The 26728-nt window shown below is 36.2% G+C and overlaps 1 protein-coding gene across 6 annotated transcripts in view; it reads right to left on the bottom strand.

Moving 5' to 3' along the window:
* SUGCT (succinyl-CoA:glutarate-CoA transferase) overlaps positions 1 to 26728 on the bottom strand; it is a 344184-nt gene that overhangs the window by 207627 nt on the left and 109829 nt on the right. For all 6 annotated transcript variants that reach the window (XM_040064398.2, XM_040064391.2, XM_040064381.2 and 3 more), the window contains exon 10: positions 4512 to 4583. In XM_040064398.2, coding sequence (XP_039920332.1) covers positions 4512 to 4583 — 72 coding nt within the window. The remainder of the gene's footprint in view (positions 1 to 4511; positions 4584 to 26728) is intronic.

The following is a 26728-nucleotide window of genomic DNA, read 5'->3' as shown; positions in this document are numbered from 1 at the left end:
TAAAGAAATCAAAAATTAATTTTTACTCCTTTTTGTAAAAAGCCTCCTAGTAAATGTTACATAACAAGTAAAGGAAAAAGAGAGAAACCAGACTGAAGATCCAAATCTTAGCTAACAGCTTTCAGGATTGGCCAGGACAAATTCTTACCACAGAACACTAAAAAAGTAAGCTATTAACTTGGGAATAGATACATCTGTGGGATTATCCCACACAAACATAACTTATATGTTACAGAATAAAAAATATGTCTCTACTTCATATGCTAGGTGGAGAAAAAATATGTCTGAAATTATTTCTTTCCACTTCAGCAATCTCTGTTAAAAAAAAAAAAAAAAAAAAAAAAAAAAAAAAAAAAAAAAAAGTATTTTTCTATCAAATCACCATTGGTCTTCTTTATTATTTTTTTCCAAAAAAATTAATAAAGAAAAGTGGTGGTATAGCCTCTAAAAGGAGAAATATATCTTTAATGTCTAACTGCTACATTAGAATTTTAAACAACATGTGAAGACAATGTGTATTATACTATAAAGGGAATTAAATATGCAGAATGGGTCTTAGAATTTTGTACAAGCATTCATTAGAAAAAGCAGCTGTGCAGAAAATTAATGTAATTTACCTACTTGTGCCACAATGACTTTCTACAGAACATAAATAAACATAATTAAATGTGATTTCTAAAAATACATCAATTACATCAGCTTCAGAGAAAGGTAGCATAGAATCTTATAAAGAAAGAGACTGTCACATATTCTTCATGTATTTTTACTCACTAATGCACACTAAAGCTCAGGTTTTTCTTATGATGAGTCTTATAATCATTCTACACATGCTAGCTTTTTTTATAGGTCCATTTGTAAGATGGCTTACAAAAAACCCACAGCATCTGAAACCTGAATCTCCTATAGCCCATCATGCTATCTCTGCCCATTTTCTGATGCTTAGGAAGAGTTCAAGAACAGGGCCAGTACATACAACACTTCCTCAATATTCATCCAAACTCCAGTCCTCTTTTGATTAGGACATTTCTGAGTTGAAGGTGTTTTCTATCTATTTAGCAATCATAAATGGATTTATATTTTATCAACATGTTCAGTTGCTCCTTAAATCCATATGCCTGTGTACTACCACATGTAAGTGATACATAAGTTGGTGTCAATCTCTCTGATACTCGGTTCAAACATAACATCCTGCTAATTCCTCTGCCACTGGTTTAGACCAAGGCCACAATCATTTAATGACTCCTGACTTTGCTGGAGTGAATAAGGACACAGCTTCCTTTACAAGTGAATAGCTGTTGATGATATAAAACCATTAGCAAAACAGATATTCTTTCAACAGATATTTAGAGATTCTAAAAACAGATAGTCATCTTTGACATAATTTTCACCTGGAGTGACAAAATTAAGCGAAACAAGATATCTGTAAGTTATGCTAGATGATGATACAAAACTTTTCTGCAGATTTTTATCTGCAAGGTAACATAAAACATCAGTGTAGCATCTTCCATCAATATTTAATTCACAGCATATTTTATTTTCCTTCTGCATTTATATAATCTAGTTTATGGAAATCAAAACATATCACAATTTAGCATTAGAAAATGGCTAAATTTTTCTGTCTGGAAGTTTATCAATACTATTGATATCCCTTAAAATTATTTCCTTTTTTTAATACTGCCGATTTGGAATTAAAAATCACTGCTTTAGAAAAAAAAAATCCTGTATAGTCATTCAAAGTAAATGACAGTGAGTACTTATGTGCGCTTAAAAAACCAAGAAATTAATCAGAAAACTATGGTTCCATTTGATGAGTTATATGAAAAATGATCATATGGAGTTGCTCACTCTACTGTTTTAATTAATGTTACTGATTTCAGCTTTAACTTAATGTCCATCTGGTGTAAACCTGCATGTCTATATATGTTCTCAATATTTTTTTTTTGTGACTAACAAATGCACATTTGAGAAGTTATTCATTAATTTACCATTCATCTTTTTGCATCATGTTCCCAATGTTATTTTCTTTATTTCACTGTGAACATTTGTAATGAAAATGGTGTCCTCTATTTGAGGCCTTGTTCAAACTCTTCATGCATGCTCAGAGCTTACACTCTCTGTGTTTTGTCTTGCAACACTAGCAAATCTATTTGTACTCTCCCTTGCTGTACACAGAACTTCAGTCTTCTGAAGAGTCTCACTCAGTATTCCTAAACAGACCGAATCAGCCACAGATCATGATGTGCTGTTGTAACACTTGACCACAATGAAATGCATTTCAGCCAGCAGTGTTAAAAAAGTTTCTCTGCAGTTATCCAAGTCTGCAAACAAGCCAGTTAGTTGTCGTTCATTTTGAAAACATCACAGTGAATTATTCCAGATTTTTCCTTCTGCTTGCCTGAAAAGATATAGTTGAAGCAGAATGTTTGCAATTGTTTACAGCTTGAGCCAGCTGTTACATTTCTAGAGTATGTGTCTTCAGGGCAACAGCTTCCATACGGCCTGTATTCTCAGCACCAACTCAGCTCAGAAAGATTCTCTAATAGCAATTCCCATGTTTGAATTAGTTGTCTCTGTATTTACTTAAGTCCACTAGGGTGTTGCGGGCCTTCCTGTAATAAAGTTCTTTTCCTTTATTGGCTTCCTCTCTTCACAGTGTTTTAAGTTTCCAAATCACCTTTGACTTAGAACAGAGTATCTCTCTAATAGGTATTCATTCTAGCTTTCCAGTGACTTCCTCATCATTTAATTTCTGGGCAATGTAGCAGCCCAAATCTATACCTACAATATTCTGATACGGGTAAAAAACATTCTTTTTAGAAACAAGTATGATAACTAGTGTGTAGAAAAATTTAACAATTACCCAAAAGTTGAACTATTTTTTCTGCTTTTTTAATCCGTTTGAAATGTAAGAAATCATAATTTTTTCCATGCTCTGTACCTCTTGTTTTCAATTGTAGGAACACCAGAACACATTTATCAGGATTTTAAAAAAAAAAAAAATCGACCTGCTGACTGAGGCTAATATTCATCTCACTTAATTTTTATCCGATACATTCTGGGGTAATGCAAACCATTAAACTCTTGCTTCATCTTCTGAGGTTCCATTCACTCCTTAATAATTACAGAGAGAATATGTAGCAACAAGGCACACTGTAATTCTCTCAGCTGCACCCTAAAGTCAAGCAAAGTGCATGGTCTGAAGATTAGTGCCTGCTTGCTGATACCAAGATGTCAGAACCTATTGAGATGGATCTTTAGCTCTGTCTTACTTAAGGATTGCAGGATGACAAGCATTTGCTACATAATTCTTCATTTTAGATGATAAAGCACCAAGATGTTCACAGCTATGTCCTGGGATACTCTGGAAAGATTTCCTTTATGAGATAATGAGCGTTTGATAAAACTGAGTTGTGGCAGGTAGGCACTTATTCAGCTATTAGCCTACATTCATATTAAGATAATGATGACTGTAGTGGTCAGACACCTTTATGAAGAAAACCCACAGAGCAAATTTTGAAGAGGTTAAGAGCCAATTCAAGTAAGTGAAAGCAGAACCCCTCCACATAGTGAGGTGAGGATACATACCCCAAACTGTACTAAAAGAGAATCAAAACTGCACTGTCCTCTTACTACATATTCCAGTTATTAGTGGTGAACTTCCACAGAAATGTGAAATATCTGACATGAACACATGGAGGAAAATAATGCTCAATTTCTTGAGTGTTATTAATTTATGTTAGGTATCCAAGCTCCTAGAGAGAAAAACACAATGGCCAAAATAGCTAGGACTGTAATTTTTAAAAATGTTGTCTAATGCTATACACAAAAATTCTCTTATCCCATCTTACGTGTTACTGGGGTCTTTTATTTGGAATGTTGGCACATTTTATTTAGAACTTTTTTTTTTTTTTTTTTTAAGGTTGTTCTTCAACATCATATCTCTGTATCTCTGCGCCACTCCAAAATCAGCCCAGAGTCCTGTAACATTTCTTTTCTAAGAAGCTCAGGTTTCTCAGTGAGCACAGTCAGCACATGGTAAGTGCTCAAAAGGACAATGTTCTTGGGTACTGATTCAAGTAGCAGAACAACAACCCATCCTCTAACTTTGCCTTGTTAATACTTTATCATGTATTTTATGGAGAAACTGTGTCACATTTCTTCCTGAAGAAGGCACCAGTGTGACTTATGTGACATTCACCATTCCAGAACAGGAAGGTTGTTAGGTTGTTCATTTTTTTGTTGTTGTTGTTGTTGTTTTTTCAGTTGATCAGATGTGCACAGACTTCAAAAGGAGCTCAGTACCTACAAGGTTTAAAACTGGTGTGTTCTGAATTCAGGGCCAAAACACAGACCCCATATCAGTCCCTTAGGTGATCAGCCAGAGCTGCAGTGTTAGAAATTATACTCACCACTTATTTCCATACAAAAATTAAAACAAAACGAAGAAGAATCAGCATTTTCCTAGTGAGAATGGAAATTATTACATATTTCTGTACTCTTGCCTAACACACCTTGCACACAGTGACAAACTGATGATCATTTCCAGCTCCCACCACGATGTAGCCATCCTTGGTCTTAAATGCCTGGAAAAACAAAGACAGGTGATAAGCTGTAACTAAACTATGAAATATTAGCACACTTTTTAAGTGAAACCTTGTAAATAATGTTCAAATTGCTTCCTTAAATGTTTCCATTCAGACCCAATCTCTTGTACTATAAAAATTGCTCAAAGTCATTCATCCACAAAGATAGATGAGGCCCTTTTTGAATTTTTTTCAAGCTGAGAAGTTATCTCAGTTAATAGTTTATTTGCTAAATATGTGTCATGAGCCACCCCAAAACTTAATGTGTCCCACATTCAGAGGATTGAGAAAGATCACCATGATAATGTTTACTTTTTGGGAGGTATTTATTTGGTCTCTCTCTTAGCCTGACTCAGAGCAGACAGATGGACTGATACTCACAGATCCTGACCAAACACATCAAAAAAATAATTGCCAAATAGCAACTACAAAGTAGGAACTCCCATGGGAATGAAAGGGATAGACTGTATGTTTACAGCTCTTCAGCTGGAGATAAGGCTACCTCCTTTGTCAGTGGTCTCAATATAGATGTTACGGAGGAAATGGGACTTCTTTTCCAATTTTAAAGATGCAATTTTTACTTTTGACTTCATTACAGTGGCCTTAGTGGCACATTTCATGATGAACACAACATTGAACTGGGTAGGAAATAATGACTTTCATTTCAGTCTAAACCATCTCACTTAGATTTTCACTGGAAAAAAGGAACTCTGTAATTGGCAACATCCTCAATTTTTACCATTGTGTTAGGGCATCTTCTAAAATTGGATAATGCAATTCCTCTTTTCTCCACACCTCTCTCTTATATGAAGGTGTATAACTGCAGTTTCAGTCATACATAGTACCAGCCCAAGTTTTTCAAACATTTGGAAAAAATTCTTTCACCATTAATTTTACTTCAGTGTAAGAGGCCAGCCTAGGCTGGTGCAATAATGGTAGCAAGGTCTTGCAATCCTTTCTTGCAGAGAGCAAAACTCATCTTCCATCATCTTCCATTCCTAGAAAGCTTTTTTTTTTCCTCCCCCCCACCCCCACCCCTCCCCCCAAATCTCTCTTTTTAATGAGCTGTCATGTCCTCATTTAAAGGTGTGAATTTTCACAATAAATTTTGGTAAAATAACACACAGATGTAAGTCCTGGAATGGAAACACTTTAATAATTAAAATTCTTCTCATGCTACTGTGGCTTATTCTTCACAGAGAGCAACATGCTATCTCAACATGCTATCTTTCATATAGACACAAATATGTTCCCTAAGACTCTTTTACCATCTAGTATAGTCAAAGTTTTAAAATTATGTCCTCTGAAATGCAGGTAACTGTACATCATAGTTAAAATATCACCTACTTACTCTTTCTATGTTTCATTTCATGGAAAATAATATTGTCTAGCTATAATGTTTAGCAATTTATTTTTCACAAACTAAATTAAGTAGTTCAGTCTAAGACAGCAAGCAAAGATAAAATTCAGCAAACAATTATTCCCAAGCATGCAAGAAAGTACCACTGACTTGGACCCAATACAGTAAAAGTTTAGTCAGATACATAACATAATGCTATTATATATTCACACTGAGAAGAGCAGTAAGCATAGAAATATATTGGAGAAAATAATACAAAAAAAGATTTGTATGGGAACACATGAACATTTCTTAGCTAAACTTGTTCATAAAGACCTCTGTCTAAAAAAATGGCAGACCCTGAAAAAAGAATATGTAAGACTCTTCCTCCCAGTAAATGACCTTTAGTGGGAATAATTATGAATTAAAACTGTCAGTATAAACTTACTACCTATAGTTACAGGCAAAATCTGCTTTCTGAACACCCTGCCCAAATCTTGATTTCTTTGCTGATGTTCTGAGTTCTAAAACCAGCCTCATGCAAGTCACAAATTATGGGTCAAACACTGCATGTATCAGTGTGCATATATAACACAGTATAATTTTTATTGGTGCAACCACCTACTGCTTCCTGTAAACACAAGTCACAATTCTTTTGTACAGTCTTTTAAACTTCTAGTCTGGATGCCTGCTACAGTTTACAAAGCCTACAGTATATGTCAAATGTACAGATCTCCCTCCTCAGTACTTTAAAATGTACTTATATTGGTAGTATGGGCAAATCTTGGAAAGTTTATCGTTTATTAGGAGCTTCTGTTGAGCCGCACATCTCTGTAAGAAGGCTGCAATCACACAATAGCTGCATACCACTATGAAAAATGCATCTGTACCCACTGGCTGCCCATGCAGCAGCGGAAGTCATTCTAAATTTAAGGGCCTGGTTATTAGCATGTGTGCTTCAGTTGCTTTGTGGAATGTGTGGGAAAATTGATTATTCTTAATTGCACTGTATGTCTAAAAAGCTAAAATAACAATCATGTCATCCTTACACAACAAAAATGGTATCATAATAAATGCAGCAGTGTCCTTTTCCATGAAGCTTAACTCAAATGTCTTCAGCTGCTATTTTAAGTTTCCCATTACAAAACAGCTGATTATTTGCCAGTCATTGCTGCTGATAAAGCATAAACTTCCAAATATTACTAGCACAACATTGATGCCAACTTTTAAGGGTGACAATAGTTTTATTCATCACCCATAAAAGTACACACACTACAGGTTACTATCTGGTCACAGAAAGCTCCACAACCTTATTATACAAAGGAGAGTAAGGGCAAAGTGCAGACAGATTTTAATGAGATTTTGTTTTGATAAACTGCTGTCCATCACATCGAATCATTTCACATTAGTGCAATAAAAGGCACTACACACACAAGGCAAAAGTCCTTTTTCCCTTCCCTTTTTTTTCTGAAGAATGAGGCCTTCTGATAAGACTCTTCAGAGTACAATCATGAGTTAACCCACTACTCCCATGAGGTATCCTGCGACATAGCACATTATTTGGTGAAGACAAGAAACAAATACCAAGTAAAAAAATATTTGCCACCTATATTTTCCAAGAAAATAATCTGTAAATTCCCATTGACTATCTAGTACATGACATTAACGCATGCATGATCAAAGGCAGATCTCAATGCATCACCACCTTACACTGTCAGATGGATCTTACAGGACCTTATTAAGACTCAGCACTTTTCTAAATTTGATCCTAGAACACAGAATGTACCTGAGATACTTTGCATATTAATAAACTTTAATCTCCCTAAATACATGGCATATAAACTCTATCCACCTTCAGGAATGTTTCATGTGATTAACAAGTATTCTCTAAATCCAGATATGTTACACAGACTACACAATAAAGATGCAGTTAAAGATAAGTTATTACCAGAGGAAGCAAAGACTTGCTGAGATAATGAGGCAAAAAGAGCCTTTTTTTTTCCACTACTCTAAGTCAGTAGACTTTCAAAATTTGCCATCTTTAAAGCCATTAATAAAAGACCATCAATATTTTTATTTATTGCCTACTTTATGAATTTTAAATCTATAGGTTCTATAGCAATCATTAATAATACACAAACATCTTTGCATGTGTTTCAATTTGCATGTTCACTTCCACAAAAAAAAAAAAAAAAAAAAAAAAAAAAAAAAAAAAAAAAAAAAAAACCACACCACAACCTTGAAAACATAAGGGATTAGTCAAAAGAAATGGCAATTCCAATAAAATGATCAGAACTCCAGGTCAGTTTTCAGTACTTGAGCCCAAAATTCAGAAATCAAAACAACTAGAACAATTGCAGTTGTGTGTGGTAATGGTCAACTCCCCTTCATCAGGTATTTATACACATTCATAAGATCTCCTTGAGCCTTCTCTCTGACCCTTTAGGCTAAAGAGTCCCAGATCTCTCCTCATATGAAAGATGCTTCAAGTCCTTATTTTCTTGGTCCTTCACTGATTCAGTATGAGCATGTCCTTGTCCCAAAAGACCCCACTGTGGACCCATAACTGGATTGAGTGGTTATTCATCCTGTGGTGCTGATAAGAGGGAAGAATCACCTCTTTTGACCTGTTGAAAATTTTCCTCCTAAGACAAACCAGAACTATCTCTGTCACAGGGGCACATTGCTGGCTCATGTTCCATTTTTTGTTCACCAAGACCTCCAGGTCTTTTTGTACAAAGCTGCTTTTCAGCAGGTCAGCCGCAGTCTGTATTCATGCATGGGATTATTTCCCATCGTGTGCAGGACTTCCTACTTCCCTTTGGTCAATTCCATTAGGTTCTTGATGGCCTGACTCTCCAGCCTGTCACAGTCCCTCTGAATGGCAGCACAACCACCTTCTTGGTGGGATATATCTTGGTGGATTGTGTGTCAACCACTCTTCTCCATTTCGTACATTCCACAGATTTTAGAGGCCAAATATTACTTGGAGAGACCAACAGAACAAAGCATTGGCTTTTTCAAATTGTAGAATTATTCTATATTTAGGAGAGGTTAAGAGGAGATGTTAATTATATGAAAAAGTGATTTTCATTACCAGTTGCCATATTGGCCTGTTTAGTGATAATGGCTATCATTGATTGAAATACTTGAAAGTTTTCAGGTGTCCCCTTAGCTGAACATTTGCACTACATCAGATATGGTAAAAATTACATATTACTCATATTTATGAGTTTTCTTATCTCATATTCCAGTGTGAATACCAATTACTGTTGTAATGCATTAATTGGGTTTATATTTCATCGGATTTGAAATGTTTTTTCTATGTATCTGTCCTATGATCGGTCCTTGCCCTGCAGTGCCCATCCCCCACACTGAAATGTAATCCAACCCTGTTCCCCTTCCACTTCTCCCTAATTGGGTAGTGTCTTGTCCCTGCCTCTGGGCCCTGCCCTCTGGGGAAAAAGCCCCGACAGGGGTGTGGCGAACTCTCTCTGGCTCGGTATGTATTGGTGACTTCTGGAGCAGGATTTAAAGAGACTTAAATTTTTGCATGCATTCTAACTGTTCTTGGTCTTAGAGAACAAGTGGCTGATTGCTTTAACCAGCATCATCACACAGCTTGCTTTAGATTTTGGAATGATGGTATCCTTTTATAAAGGCTAGATGCAGTATTTCTGTAAGTTACGTGTTGGTCAGCAGCTCTCTCTGATGGCATTGCAGCAGAACACTCCTCTGAGCTCCCTGCCAAGGCTGACATAGGAGCAAGCAGCTTTTCATGTGGAGGCTGAATGAAACCTTGGGACCAGCTGGGATTAGTGCTGAACAAAGATACGTTCTTGTGAAATCTTAAACATAACACCAGGAAAAGCCAAGCCAGTATTTTCAAACAAAGCTTTGAAATATATCATTAACAATTTTTTAAGAGATTGCTTTCTAAGTGTCACTCCTTTCTCTCCCCTCCATTTTCCCATTTATAGAATGAGTGAGACACTAGGTGACCAATCACAGGTCATTCTTTACAAGCTTGAAGTACTTCCCTGGTATTAATGGTATAATTATCAATTCAATGTAAAGGTCATTTAAGGACAAGCAGTATCTAGTCTTAATGCAGATTAAAGGCTACCATTAAGAAGGTGATGTGTTCAGGATTTGACTGACCTGTGGAGGCTGCCTTGTCCTTCCAGCCAAATGTATCTACAATATATGTTGATTTTTCTCTCTCCAAACCAACCTAATGAACTACAGTGTAGGAGATTCTCAGTTTTGTTTCAGATCCAGAATCATTACATTCCTTCCAGATGGAATAAACTTAATTTCTCTACCTTTACACGTTAGTTTGAATAAAACATCAGTTGTGCCACAGAACCATGGAGGAGGCATATTCTTTTTTCTTTCAAGGGAACAGCACAATCCTTTCATAACAACTTAATATTTAATTACTGTAACAAATGGGAACAAGAGCAAGAAGTTTGGTCAGTGGTAGTTCAGAGCAATAAATATAAACCATAAAGACCACACAGTTTGAAAGTATTTGCCTACTTTGCACCCTCTTCCAGTGAAAGCAGTTAAAAAAAAAAGTCGATTTCATGGACTGGATTAATGAATGGTGAACATTCTCACCAAACAAACTGAAGGGTATTCCACATAAAGATTTCACTTTTCCCCTCTGATCTTTTCAACCTACACTACTTGTCTCTCGCTTCCCCGCCATGTTGCAGGACATGCTAACTTGCAGTTTCACAGATGTCAGTCTACCAGACAGATTAGCATTAACAATAGCTACAAAAATTCTTTGCGAAAAAAGGTTTGACTGGATGCCATAAGCTTCTGGGAAAGGTGTTTATGGCAAGAGTGGGAATGATTGCTTTGGTTCCTGAGATGAGGCAGAACACCAGTATTGATGTTAAGGAAAGCACACCACAGACTACCAGCCAGGGATACGTTTCCCTTGTACAGAACCTACAACTTATTAGACAATTTTCCTGATCAGCCTTCAAGTTCCAAACCTGCGTGAATCCAGAAAAACTGATGTTGTCTAACTGATCCACAAGCAAATAACCACTGAATAACCACTAAAAGTGCTCTGAATGCACCTTCCTGAAAGGGGCAGCAAAGTTTACACAAAATCACAGCATCAAATAGCAATGTCTGTATTTGGCAATATAGATTATTACTCTCAACAGTTCTTCAGGAAACAGAACAGCTTAGAACTGCTCTCCAGGCCATGTCACGTTTTTATCCAGTTCTTACCTAATATGAGAATTAAAAACTGCTGGAAACAGTCTGAATCCAAGGCTTCTCCAATCCCAGCTCACTGTCCTAAGAAACAGGTTGGAAACAGGATCTCTCTCTCCCTCACTTTTCATCTGGCCATATGGTATTTGCACTGTTCATTTCCCAAATGACTAGATGCAACACATAGGTCTGTAATCTAAAAGTACCAGTTAGGCAAACTATTTACCAAATAAACTCTTACATTTGTTACTTCATATTCAATAGTAATAGAATGTTAACCTTGGATTGCACATCCTCATACTTTCAGACAAGACTTTTCTCCAGAATATCTCAAAGAACATATGCTATCAAGGAAATTAAACCACTTACTTCACTTTCTAATGCAATATACATTTAGCCTCACTACCCAAAAAGACATTTAAAAACTCCTGGAAGAACACTGAACAGCTTTAAAGTGGGGAAATTGTCACTTTCCCAAATTTCTAAAATTTTAAATAACTAAACTATACCTCAATTAAAAATAAATTATCAGGTACTGTAAACTGGCATTTAAACTGTTTCTTGCTGTTGAAAAATATCAGGCACAGAATCACATTCTCCATTGCCACATTAGTTTTCCATTAGTTTTTCAACAATGAAATTACACACACACACAGACTCACACACAAAATAAATAAACTTTAATCACAGTATCACACTGGAGCCAGTGTAATTAATGTTGTGTCAGCATTTCCATTTAAGCCACTATTTTTGAGAAGTTTATAGCACGGTCATAAAAATTCAGTTAGGTTGGAATTAAGCAAACAAGGTCTTATACAGCAAGCAACATTTAAGTATATATACAGACAGTTACTACTTATATGGAAATTAAAATAGAAGCTAACTGATTTTAAAGGGCACTGAAAGCCAGTTTTTAAACAATATTTTTCTCAACATTTATATTGTCTCAAAAGCCTGAATCCAAGCTGTTTCCTTGTTCTTTTTCCTTCTCACACAACAGCACACAAAATTTATTCCAATTTTGGGATTGTAAGCATTGTATTTTTGTTTTACTTTAAAAGTAAAAGAATGCAATGAAAACATTTCTTTTGAAAAACAACACACATGACCACAGTTTGATCCTGATACAGGCCTGCAGGCATTAGTGATGCAGAAATGACAAATATTTCTTACATCTTCCAATAATCATAAGCTATAGCTGTCTGGAAAATCTGAGTACTGAAACATGATGTTTTAAAAATGCTATTTAGAATGTAATTCTAAATGAGGTCTTATTTCTGTTTTTCATAGAACTCATCAGAGCAGGATTTGTGTCACTATTTCTGTCCCTTCCCCCTCTCTACTCTTTGACATTAAGTGTTGTATCGGTACAGTTTCCAAAGGTGAGTTTTGTAATACTGACTACCTATTTGGTGACTTACACTGAGTCAGGGACCACATTGAGTCCCACAACCAGTCTGGCATTCCAAGCTGCAGATGATCTAGTGCAGGCAAACTAGAACTCAGACTGGGCAGGCACTACTATGAACTTAAAGGTCTCAATAACTTTGTGTCCTGTTGTAAAGAAGGCCCTTCAAATAACTGAGTGAAATATTTTGTTTCTCAACAACCAGCCAACAGAGAAGAACAAGGAATCAAATTAGCAATGATGCTGGTGAAAATCAGAAAAAACATGAATTATGACACAACAATTACAGAGGTGCAAAATTGGCCAAGTTTCACAATTTGACACTTTCATAACTTAAAATAAACAGCAGTCCTGTTTGAAAACTGTCATTTTGCTGCAGAGAACAAAACTCTATTCCATTCTACTAATGTGCTTTTGCCTAATTTTACACCTTTTTCTCAATAAATATATTTCTCAAACATTATATGATCCTATCTACTTCTCAGTAAACAAAGTACAGTGAACTAATGATGGATTTGACTCTTCAGTATCCTTGATCTGTCATTTTAAGTCAGACTCATTAAGATTTATTGCATTTAGTCAGTTTTAGTTTAAAACACTAATTGATCTCTAATCGAGGATTTAAATATTGAACTGGCCAGACATCTAGGATGCACATTATTTAAAGTTCTGAGTGTATGCCAAAAATTCATTGCCAGGCCATAAAAATAGTGCTGGTGAGATTTTAAATAAATTAAAATAAATAAATAAATAAATAAATAAATAAATAATACATATAAAATAAAATTTAAGGGGAAAAAAAAGAGTGGAACACTTAATTATGTCTAAAAAAAGGTCAGAACCCCACTTCCTCTTAATTTTCCTGTAAAGTCCTATTAGGGTTCCTTAAAGCTATAAAATTTAGACTTCTATTTTCTCCAGTATTTTTTTTAACCATAACCATTAGTCTGAAAAATATTGAAATTTAATATCACATTACTGGAATTAAAATTCTATCTTCCTAAAATTTAGCATTATTTAATTTTTTAAATTTTGAAAATCATTACAATTAGAAACCAAAATGTTATGCCTTTTGTCAACTTGCTATTTTCCTGGCCAATATTTAACCAATTTAATTCTGTCACTTAATTTGTCAAATTATCTACTGATGAAGAGATGAGGAAATCTGTGTAGTGGTAGCTACTATATTGGGTTTTATCACCGACCTTCATGTCTGTGAAAAGGACTTTTGCATAACAAACATAATTATCCTTTACAAAAGAACATGTTCTGAGAAATCAACACTCTATAAGTGTGCTTCTATTTATCACACTCTATAGTCTACATCCACCTCCGTACAAAATCTCCTTGCAATCCTTGAAGCCCCAAAATGTGATGGACATGTATGCCAGTAAAACTGTGTGAAAAGACAATACAAGGAGACAAAAGGAGAAGTTGGAAATCCCAGTTTTCAAAATTGATCCCGCACTTTTCCCCTTCATATTTGAAAGGAAAAACCCTTACGTTTTCACTCACAGGTACTCATGTCGTTATTTAAAAAACTCTTCATTCTCATGAATTGTCATGTTTATTTTGAGGTTTCATCTTGCCTTATGCTGCCATAATATTCTTTTGTTTTCTGGATGGTTGAGGGGCAGCCTGTTTCTCGTACATGATAGTATTGTCCCAAAGGACAATCCTGACTTAATCATGAGAGATTCATAGGAGTCTGAGCTTATTTAGGGCAGGATTCTGACTCTGAATACCACCCAGTAACAGAGTTTTAATTTCTTGGCATGACCAGCAAATTTACTCTTACTGTCAATCTAAAGCTTTACTTTTCACTTTCCTAAGGAAAAGCCCAATTGTAAAAATGGTGAATTCAAAGGTTAAGGACTATATGTACCTCTGCCAAACACTGTGACATCAGGAAAAGTGCAAAATGACTGCATTTTTTGCCACAGATAATTGCCATAAACTGTTTAAGTTATGAAAGTGTTACATTTTATACAGCCAATTTTGCACTCCTGTTACTTGTTATGCCTTCATTGATGTTTCTGCTGATTTTCATCAGCATCAGTCCTAATTTGATTCCTTGCTCTTCTCTGTTGACTGGCTGTCAGAAAACTTACAAATTCTTATTCAACTCAGATTTTTGAAGAGCCTTTGTTATAGCAGGACAGAACACTGCAACAGCGTCACTGCACCTCAATCAACTGACAAGTGAGCATTGAACACACTCTGCTTCCGCTGGAGTCTTTAGCAATCAACAGCATTGTTTCACTAATTTTCATAAAAGATAGTTTAGAGAAAGTAACCCAAAGCAAATATACATAGCATAATGTTAAAGTAGTTTAATTAATCAGTCACATGTAGCCAAATAAGTTTAACACTACCCAGCTATTGCAATCCAAATACCACAGCACAGTCACATTACAGTCTACATGCAAACTGCAAAGATCTCCAGTAAGAGAGAACATCTCACAAAGAGTGAATGAGTCTTGTCAAAGAAATGTTCCCAGCTGCCGAGGGCCCCAGTCTGGCTATGGCCAAGGGATGGTGCCAGCAAGTCTGGAGGGGCAGCCTGGCACCTGACCTTCATCATGCTTTTGCCTCCCTCTTTGTTGTGTTGGCCAAGTCAAAGGGCTGATCTCCTAATGATCCAGATGGCCTTCTGGTGACACTGGGGTTGGCATCAAATGGGCAGCAGCAATCCCGGCACACAGACCTGTCATTGTACTGCGAAGGACTAAAATGGGCTGCAGGCAGAAGCTTGGCCTGTTCTTGCACCCCTGATGACAGCCTGAAGTGCTGCCTGCCCACTGTTCCCTGGAGTTGGCTATGAAATGACCTTTCACAGAAAAAAGGTTCTTGTCCCTAGATTATATGAAGCTAATATCTGATTGCCTCACTTGAGGAGGGAGAAGAAGGAGCAAATCAGGAGAAGAGGTGCATGGATTTATAAGGGCAGTTACTCTTCCTCCCCAAGTGGGCTGATGAAAACATAGGGATGATTTAGACCTTCCTTTTAGCAGTATCAAAAAATAATACTTAGAGAAGAGTAACAAAATACATTCAAATGGTTATACTAATCAGTACAGATACCGTTTCAGTAACAGTTGAATTTCGGTATATTTAATTTCCTTCCAATATACCTTTCTTTTCACAGTTAAAAAGCTTGGGTGTTTTATTAGACATTGACAAAGCAGTGCTTACAAGTGGGAAGGATGGCTGCTAGAGAAAATTATGCAGGGAGGCAGGCATGCCAATTTTCACAACATCAAGTTATGTACTGAAGCATAAGATTTTGGAAACAAAGAATGTATTTCTTCAGCTACTTGATCTGTCTTTTTCTTTTCAAAATCTGCACAACTAATAACAAAATACACTGAGTAAGCAAACAAAGCAACCTTAAGCTCCAATAAAGAACGCAAAATCAACTAAATGAGTGAGGCATATGGCTGTGTGCTGGACTTTAGCTTCCAGATGAAAATGAAGATCTCATAGAGTAAGCTTTGTACTCCTTTCACATACAAAAAAACCTTTCGGTTTCAAATGTTTGGGTTTCAAATGTATAAAACAAGAAGATTGCCTTCCCTCACAGAAGTTTAAAACCCAGTAAAAATATTTTTGGACTAAAACCTGAGGAAACAGAATAAATAACAGTAAGTCCATGGTGGCATATGATTGCCTACCCTGAGAGTTTGGGCATTTCAAGGTTTAGACTAGACAATTTCTGTTCTTTTATAGGAAACTCTGCAGAAGAATCAAGGCCAATTCAGAATAAGGATAACTTCCACCTCTAGTGGAAGGTGCTCCTGCCCATGGCAAGGACGTTGGAACTTAAAAGATCCTTAAGGTCCCTTCCAACACAAGCTATTCTATAATTCTGTGATAACTGACCTCGAATTTTTCCTGGTTTTCACCCGACTACAGAATGTGAACCAAATATGAACCCCAAGAATCTTTCTGAGCTTTCTGAGCTGCTACAAGTACTTGTAAAATGGGATGCAGAATGAGTACTCTGCTAATAGTACCCAGGCTGGGACCTAGGGATATTTCAATAATACCTATGCACAGGAGCATACATCCCTCTGAACAGCAGGGCACATCTACTTGGATGTTCCTGAAAACCTCCTGCTGCTAGTCTGCTGTTGACATCGAGAATCATGAACTTAGACAGCAATGAGAAGAGATTTACACTGATCATTATTACATTTACACTGTTAAAATGCCACCTACAAGAAGCAGTTTGCAGAAAAACAGGCAGCTTCAGAGGGCACCGTCAGGTTTTCCCTTTCACTTCTCATGTCACTTAGCAGAATGTAAACTTAGACACCACAAAGAAGTTACGTCACAAATGTGTGTTAAAACAAGGATCACACATGAGGTGGTAGAAGGCACAGGCATAACAGAATAAGGAAAGCAAAAGCATTATTATCATGTGCTTGGGATCATATTTTCTCCCATCCAGACTACAATAGAAGTAGTGAATAGTAAAAGTGAGAGGGCTGGAACATTTTTCTGGACAACATTCCAACCAAAACACCTCCTCACATAAGAAAGGAAAGGAAGGACATGGGATTTCTGGGATGGGAATTCTGCAAACCCTAACAAGCTGTCAGTCATTCTACTACCTGTTCTACAGACTGTGTTTTCCACACAATTGTCCACAGATGGATGTCCAAGACGGAGGTTTTGCAGGGAAATATTTTGTGGATACAGACCAACATCAACTTAAATAATGACAGACACAGGAGTTCCTAAATTTTATTAGGTACACAGAAATAAGCAAACATCTGATTCAAAAATAATGTACTTATTCTAAAACTGACAGCTGATTTAAGAGTTAGATATGGATATTGACCTTTCGGGGGAGAATTGATTCCAAGTGCCTTTGTTGTCTACAGTGGCATAGGGTTGTCAAGAACCAACAGAAGCACAGGAAAAAGTGTCATAATTTCAGAGAATAATGTGGCTCTAAACACAAACTTGCATTAAAAAGTTATGATAATGCTCAGATCAGTTTGTTTTCCTGGCCCAGATGGCATTTAGATGGAAAAAAAATACAAGTTCTAGAACTGCTTATTTTTTAATATGGACAGAGTCATAAACAGCCTGTAGCCAAATTACGGGCACAAACCTACTCCTAATGAAATCCATCCCTGCTTCCCCTCAGATGTCAGAAAGCTAGTATGCTTCTAAAGTGAGCAGACACATAGGAGCTTTATTGTCAATTAAATTGGTCAACCATGCCATTTTGCCTCAATTGGCCAAGTCATTCCAACAGCATGCAATTATATACTGCTAAGAACACAAAAAAAAAGTTTTGCAGGTGTTCTCACATTTTGCTTTTTTTTGGAGGCAGGGTGGCTGAGAATTGCCAGTCCATTAAACAACAAAACTTAGGGACTCCACATGTGAGGCAGAAATAAAATAGGCTGCTAGTAAATTTAAAAATAATAGAAAAGATGGGATCTTCAGATTATCTTTCTGTCATGCGTTCTTCCCCCATACCCTCATTCAGGGACCTTTTATCTGGATAACCTCAGCTTGACTAACAGGCAAGTATTATCCATTCTAGATGAAGGCTGGGCAAAATTGTGGCTTCAACAGAACTCTCACACTTCCTCTTAAAAAACAGATGTAACTTCAGAGAAATCAACATTTTTCAACTCTCTGGCTTTGAAAAAGTCACTGAAATACATAATTACACACTGGGCATCAGCAAATAACTAGACAAAACCAAGTAACAGTAAAGCAGCAGTAAAGCATGTCAGCTAGGTTAGGTATTGAAGCTATCCCCTTCATCATTATGTCCTTGTTATGCATAGGCACACAAAGCTCTTTACAAAGGTCTAAGAGTGTCCTTCATGCTGGAGAAGAAGCCATGCCAGATCTGCAAGAAGATGAGTAAGGATTCTGCAGCTACTCATCATATGGGACATCAACTGTCTCCATATCTACACAAGAGACCTGGAAAAACATCCTGCTGACTTCTAAATGCAATGAGCTACTCTTGAAATGCTTTTCACTGCATGTCATGCCCTGAATTATCTACTCTTTCTGAAATGAGAATTGCATTCATGCTAACAGATGGAAAACATCATCATCTAAACTTGGATCCATGCCTTGCTACTGGCTTTTACAAAATCCATGAACGTGGTTTAATTAGTTAACTTTTAAAACGTTTTTGTATAGTGGCCTGTGGATGAGTTTTCCCATGTTACACTGCAGAAAAACTCATACGGTGACATATCTTAGGGAAGTACTGTAGAGTTTTATGTGCTTAGCCCAGTGCCAGCATAGACACAGGACTCTTGTCTGACATGCATGTGGATTTACAAGTAGGCGCTTCTTGGTCAAAGCACCTTACAGTAACTATGCCAAAAAAAATTCAAAACAAACCACCACCACCCCTCCACCCCCCCCAAAAAACCCAAAACAAAATCAACTGGGAAAGAGATTCCATAACATGCTGGTCTGTCGCAACAACAGAAAAAAGAATACTCTAATATGAATGAAAGAGATTGCATCAGAAAATCAAAGGGAAATCCCCAGTGCTGGAACTTGAAGACATTCTCATAGACAGAGCATCATATACATATGTCAGAGAATATTTGAAGAATCCAAGGATGGGCATTGAGATGACAAAGGGGGCAGTTTCCCTTTAATAAGAGACAATCCCTATCAATGTATCATTAAAGAGATTACAAAACTAGAAGAGAGAAAGGAACTACTGAACCCCAGACATGAAAAGCCAACATTCAGCAATTCTCTGAGGCAAGATTTTAATGGTTGAACTGCACTGTGGGTCTACCATGATACTACCATCTACATGCTGCTCAGTGTACCACTAACACTCATATTCACAAAGCAGTTTTCTTTGTCCCTCTGTCTCCACACTTCTCTTTTTCATGTGTAAATCTTTTTAGTGATATCCAGAGTTATACTGATGAGCAAAAGATTTATCACAGAACACTTCAGCTCTCTCATCTCATGGGCTGTAATTTTTCAGACTGTGAGTCAGGGCCCTTTCCATTTCACTGAAACACCCAAGAGACTAATTTATCTGCAAATGTGAATTTCCTATACCATTAGTAATTTCTACTCAAGAGAAGATGTAAATTGTTGCCTGGAGATTTTTAGCCTTCTGATTTTTTGCAATTTTGTAGTGGAGTTCTCACAGATTGTAACATAAACAAAGCAATTATCTTCTCATTCCTCCTTGGAGGAGGGACAATTGATGGACTTCTAGTTTGACCAGTGGGGTCGGAGAGGTGGCAACCTCATTCTCCAATCCCTGGTCATTGTCCAGAATCTATATAAATCAAGGTCGAGAAATAAAATTCCCTCTTTGCCCTGACTACAGACTGTGTAAGCATCATCCTTTTCATGTCCTCTAGTGACACAAACTACCATTCAAAACTGACTAGAGCTCCACCTGTTGCAAGAAAGCAACAGTATTTTAGGCTCTTGGTTCTTCAACTTCCAGGTCTGCTCCAGTGAATCCTTCAAAAACTGAAAGAAAGTCAGAAAGGGTGCAAGTCACTTAAATACTGCTGTGGCTTCTTGCTACAGTGACAGAATTAAAATGATTTTGAGAAAACTACAACCAGTCCTCTCTGAAGTCAGCCTTACCTTGTCAGACACTAGCTTCTATTCTTTAACTGTTTGGCCGGTCACTTCTGTCTTTTGAAGTGCAGAAGGACTTTCCCTGTCTTAACAGGAAATTGCTAATCTTTCCCTTTGGAATCCTTAAAGCAATGTCCTTAGGCTAAAATGTCAAGATAAGATTATGTGTTATTGCCTATTCTCCTCTCCATTTTGCATCCACAGTCTGACATGCTTTAAAGAAGTTTCTGCTGCCCTCATTACAATTTCCTAGAACTGGGGGAAGTAGAACTTTTTAAGAAAAATATAACAAAAGTAGAAGTTCAATAAATTGCAGCTACTTTAAAAATTCTGTACTACTTTCATTATTCTGTGCTAACAGTGGTATTAACTACTTCCTTCATCAGTTAAGTGTTTGGGGGGGGGGGGGGGGTTTGGTGGGTTTTTTTTTTTTAATCGAGCTTCTGCAGGATTATAGACACTATAACTTGCCACAAAAGTTTCAACATTCCTGAAATCCAAGCGTGACACTGGCTTTACTTCACAATTTCCCATTTCCATTTTAGCAAAATGTTATGTAACAGGGTTTTAAGGAAAACTTTTGAAAAAAACACCATTTATTAAGATTTGTTTTATTTCAATTGGCAAGAAAACATAAAGAAAACAGTAACAACTGATTCAAAAAGTCTATTCATTGAACAAAGCCAAGCATTAAAATAAAATTATTGTTCTGGTTTCAGCTGCTAAGAGCAATATGACTCATCATTCAGAAACAAACCACCAATGTCTACTTATAACAGGGTATGGTTATGTAAAAGTAAGGCTGGCACTGCATTGTGCTCAGATACTTGAGGTTTGGATCCTTAACTATGAACTTCTTCCTTTTTATGATCTTAAGCCAGAGAACAATGGCTGTGTTTTAATCTTGCCTTTTGTCATTTTCACAGTCTTTTCTTTCAGTGTTTACATGCAATGATACAACCTTGAGTATTGCCACAAAGTAACACATCATCCAAATCTAGCTGTTTACTGCTGTTTACTGCAGATGCTATGATATCATTCAAGGTTGAATGAAACTTTTCTTCCCCCCCCCCCCCCCCCGAATGATAATGATTCATTATAAAGCAGCAATTTTTTTTTTTTTCCGTTCACCTTTGTCTTCATCAGAAAGCATGCTTAGGATTAAAGGCTGTAGTATTGTGATTCACCAAATTTATTCAAAAATATTTTCAAATGTAAAAAGAAAAAGATATCTGGAAAGAACCTTCAGCAGCATTACCAAGTCCCTTTGTTCTTCTTATATTATAAAGACTACATGTCTGGAATTCTGCACTAGATTCTCTTCAGTCATTGCAAACAGGTTTGATTTTACTACGGTCAACAAAAAGAAATAATTTCATTAAATAAAACCAATTTTCACAAGGTAATTGTCTCCTTAATCTAATATTTTCTTTTTTATTACAACACTGGCCAAGCAAAATACATATTATGAAGATGACAAAGAAAGTAAAACTCACCTGTTACTAGTGAAAAAGGCTATATAAAAAAAAATTGTTTAGAACTTCATATTTTTCAGAGGAACTTGAACAAAATAGTGATCTTTATTAAGCAACATAGAAGGGGGGCTTCTCTTGTTGATTGGGCAGGAAAACAAACACTACTCCCTTCTTCAAGCACTCTTAAAGAATACCTCTTTAAGCATTTTTCATCTCAGACAGTCAAAGTGACAGGCTTCTAAAAACATAACATTATATCATAAATGTTAACATACTGTTCAAAATTATAATTATTTACCTGATGTTTCACCTTCCTATTAGATATATTGTATATGATCCTCATTCTACACTAAATATAAGTACATTACATAGGGATTTAAGCTTCCTCAGTTTTGTCAATGCCACTCAATCTTACAGATTCAAAACTATGATGCTGGTGCAGTTCAAAGCATGCTGTCTCTCTATTTTATTTTCCAGCTAAAACTTTACTAACAGCTAAAAAAGCACCCACTGCAGAAAACCAGGTTAAAATAGCTTTCAATCAGTTCTGAAACCACAGTAGTACCTTAAACAGAGTAGTACCTTAACCTTTAAAATTTCATTTAGGACTATACATTCTATAATATAACTAAGAATAACACTAGTCTCTTTGCTTAGATTGTCATTGCTTTGTTTTGCAGACAGGTAAGTCTCTGGACTGTGTTGTTTCCACTCCTAAAACATTTTTAAACAGAAGACAGAGGTGCCCTATTTCTTAAACGTGTTTCTGTAGCATACACAGAAAAATACAAAAATATTGTTACCCAAGGAATACAAAACCTGTCATATGCTAGAGGTGCCCATAGTGTTAATCTTCACAAAAGGAGGTGAGTTGCAGTGTGTGCTTTCTGTTCTCCCCTTTCAGGACAAGGAGGCTCCACTGTGATCTGCATGCATAAGAGTAACATTGGATTGGCATTCAGATCAGACACAATCCATAAATCCATGTTCCATTTTCAGTGCAACTCTCAAAATCAAATTCATTGTCACTACAGAGGACTACCTCATCTCTTGTTTTTGCCATGCTTGGCTTTTGCTTGGTTCCGTTAATGTTGTCTGACCATGTGTAGGGTCCAAACAGATGCCATCATCTTGCATAATCTTACTATTGGAATAATCAAACATAAAGTTTTTTAAAACATTAAAAAATAAAAAGATGGCAAAAGAAGATGTCTAAACTTTAAATAATTAGAAAAAAAAATAATCCTAAAAGATTAGGACCTGGAAGATTTTTTGCTTTTTAGATTTTTTCCACTTTCCACTAATTTTTATTTATTTCTCTGAATATATTATTCTTGATAATAAATGTTTAAAACAAAAGGCCAAACATCCAACAGAGGAAATATTAAAGAAAGAATAGATTATTGCTGCACAGATCATATACGCTGTCTTTAAATATGTAACAATGCTGAAGGAACAGGCTAAGGTACAAAATAATCCACATAAGCAAGCCGTACTGTATTCGCATTCTTCATGGAAAAACAGATTAATGTCACACTACACCTTACTTTCCAACATACAGAAGAACACAGTAATATAGATCTCCTTTTCTTAATGCATAATAGCATTATTGTGCAATGTGAAATGCAATCTTTTTATTTCTTTAAGTAGCTATTTATGTAGAAAGCTAAATCTAGTGTTAAAATAAAGTGTGCTTTCTCTCTACAGAAGTGTAACGTAAGGCCTTAAGAAAGATGAGGCCCCACGGACTTGTTCACCAGCTCCAGATACTATATTTCCAGGATGGAGGATACCACTAATCATAGTTTCAAGTAATTTCACTATTTAGGAACCTTCCTGGAAAAACAAACAAAAAAACAAATTTTAATCACCCTTTCAAGCTACATTAAACAAAAGCCTTTTAAATAAATGGCCGAGGAACAGCTATGCAAAAGAATTATAATCTAACACAGCCTTTCTCATCTGCTTCAGGAAAAACTTTGTACCGTCGTTTTTTGGGGTTTTTTTAAACAAGCACAACCAACAGTTTATGTGGCAATCAAAATTGGCACAAAAAAATAGAATTATTTATTTTTATTAAGATAAATGGAGCTACAAACCCTTGGTGGTCAAGAATACAAGAAAAATCTAGAGGAAAGCTCATTTCAAAATTATTTCTAAATCTGTTCCTGTTAATGCCTTTAGATTTTGTACAAGAATATACATCCTAGTTAAAAGGAGATTTCCATAATTATTTAAAGAAATTAGCCTAGAATGGTATTAATTAATTAAAGGTCTCATTAGACTTAATGTGTCTTTCTTGAAAAGAATATCTTGTTCTTATTTAAATTTTGAATCTCTGTTCCTTTGGGGTAGGTACTGTTTTCCATATACAGAAGGAGCCACTGGCACTACCACGTTATAAACCAGCAATACCACTGAAAACACACCTGATCACTCTCTTGTTTTCCTTTGTTCTTCCTTGTTTTGTTTTTCCTCAGAAGCTAAAGACGTTATCTATATCCTAACACTTTATTTCTGTCAACAGCTTAAGAAACAAGTCCAAGACATTCCAGGCAGTGGAGCTATGGTAGATCTATGCAAGCAATTTTTCTGGTGGAGCTAGAGTCTAGAGTGTAAGAAAAGTTATTTTGCTAGTATAGTTTATTTGAGTTGATATTTTAAAGTACAGCCAAGCTTAGCTTGTGAAGCAATTTGAAAGATCATCTTTTTCCATGTCTGCATGTGATATGATTTTGTGCGAGATGGAAAGGTTACTAAAGATCTGTCAACCCAAATGCCCTGTTTATCAACTGGAGGAAAACACCACAAAAGATACAGAGAACAACAGTCAAAGGAAAATGTTGCTGTATTCTCAACATATGAAGGAGGATTAAGGGGTGGAAATTTTTTTGTTGTTTTTGTTTTTTAAATTACCAGTGTCTTGCTTGCATTAATTACAAGAACATTTGAGTCAACTGTTCCTGGCTTGGATTAATTTCATTATTCAAATTATCCTGAATTTACAACACATTTATGTATGTGTTTTTCATATTGGGACAGTTCTTAATCTTAGTAAAGATTAAGAACTTCAGTCTGCTACATTTGATTGTTTTCTGTTCCACTTTGTTCTCATATAATAACTACCCTTCAGAATTCAAAAGGTATATCAATTTGATCTACAGTCAAAAATTTAACAAGTCGGGGATGTGACTTGGAGTGGGATTTTCTGATCCTTTCTATTCATGATGGAAGTACCAGCCAGTTTTAAGGCCACTAAATTTTACATGTGCATCAACCTTGATGAAAAAATCTTCTGAATGTTTTTTCTCCTATGAAAAGGATGTGGAGGCTATGGAGGCTATGGAGGATATGGAAGAAGTGTCAGTTGACATAGAACAGAACAGTTCTACTCAGCTGCAGTCTGCAATGAGCACAACGAGAGGACATAGTCTCAAGCTGTGCCAGGGGACATGAGGAGGAATTTCTTCACAGAAGGATTAATTGGGCTATTCAGAGAGGTGGTGGAGTCACCATCCCTGGAGGTGTTTAAGAAAAAACTGAATGTGGCACTTAGTGCCATGGTCTAGTTGACAAGGTGAAGTTTGGTCAAAGGTTGGACTCAATGATCTCAGAGGTCTTTTCCAACCTAATTGATTCTGTGATTCAGAATAGAGAAAGTCACAGATGAGAAAAAGCGAGTAGCAAAATTTACCTATGTGCATGAGTCTTTCCTCTGTATAATTCCATTGGCTTCACAGACATACTGCTTCCATGGATCCCAGTAACACTGTTACAAAATAGTCTCATGACTGTATTTCAAGAGAAAGGCAGGCCTTTTTTTAGGCTAGTTCTTGTACCACTGGAGAAAATCCAGTAGCAAATTAAATCAAATGAAACCTGTCAGGATAAAATATTACAGTTCTTAAATAAACAAAAGCCTAGACATACAAACTGGAATTTGAAACACCCTTTACACATTATTTTCTCATTATTGGCTCTGAAAAACAAGTTAGTTCATTCACTATGGGTCAGATGCCCAGTAACTCACAAAATCAGCACATAATACCACTCATAAGCAAGACCCAGAACTGCCACAGAAGCCATCTCATGTCCCAAGTTATTTTCAGATTCGTAGATTATCATCAAATTCTGATGATAAACACATCCATGACAGTGATTTTTGTACAGCTGTCAAAACTTTTGTGGAGACTCAAATGCTTTTTGAAATATAATTAGGCTAGTGGATCAAATTATTATCAAATTACTCACCATCTTAACAAAAGTTTACTTGTCACATTTAATAATGAACTAGCTTTGATACACACATTTCATCAATCACAAAATATCGACATCATTTTATGAACTCCTTTTTGTATAATGAAACATTATTTATGACTGTAACTTCAGCATGGACTGGAAATCTATATGCATACTCTTCCCATGAGGCTGAAAAAGTTACCATGAATGATTTCACCATGGTATACTTCCCTCCTGGTAGAACATAAAGCTGGCTCTGAGATTAAAAAGTCAGACTAGATTGCCTGTCTAAATCAGTTCAATCAGGACAGTGACAATAGCATTCCTACTTCAGATGAAATTATTTGTTTATGAGTTGTATTTAGAGGTTTACCTGGCTATTGAGAATACAAATATGTAACAAGATGCATTTCAAGAAAAGCACACCCTCCTATAAAAGCAATTGAAAATCCAGTGCAATAGTCACTCCTATCTACTACAGAAACTGTGAGCTTTACTGTTTTCTACTAGAACTGCAGAGAAAGGACATAGCAGCATTTTCAGTGTACAGCATTATGCTACAGTATTATGTGGAACCAGATCCAAGGACCTAGACAACCCCCTGCAGTCTGTGGGATTTTACAGTGCAGCAATATAATGTTTTCCCACAAAATATTACTCTCTAAAGAGTCTGATAAATGTTTATCTTGGGCTCTCTTCACTTCCTGTTTAAACAGTATAGTTTCTATACTCTTCAATAAATATTCTGGTTTAAATTTAACATTTTCATACCCAAGCTTCCAACATTTGAAATTTGAAATTCATTTTGTTGTGTGCTGCAGTTACACAAATG

Source organism: Hirundo rustica, chromosome 1 (genome assembly GCF_015227805.2).
Source record: "Hirundo rustica isolate bHirRus1 chromosome 1, bHirRus1.pri.v3, whole genome shotgun sequence".
NCBI classification, from domain to species: Eukaryota; Metazoa; Chordata; class Aves; order Passeriformes; family Hirundinidae; genus Hirundo; species Hirundo rustica.
Note: the sequence above shows the minus strand (reverse complement) of the source record. Positions and strands in the feature narration are given on the sequence as shown.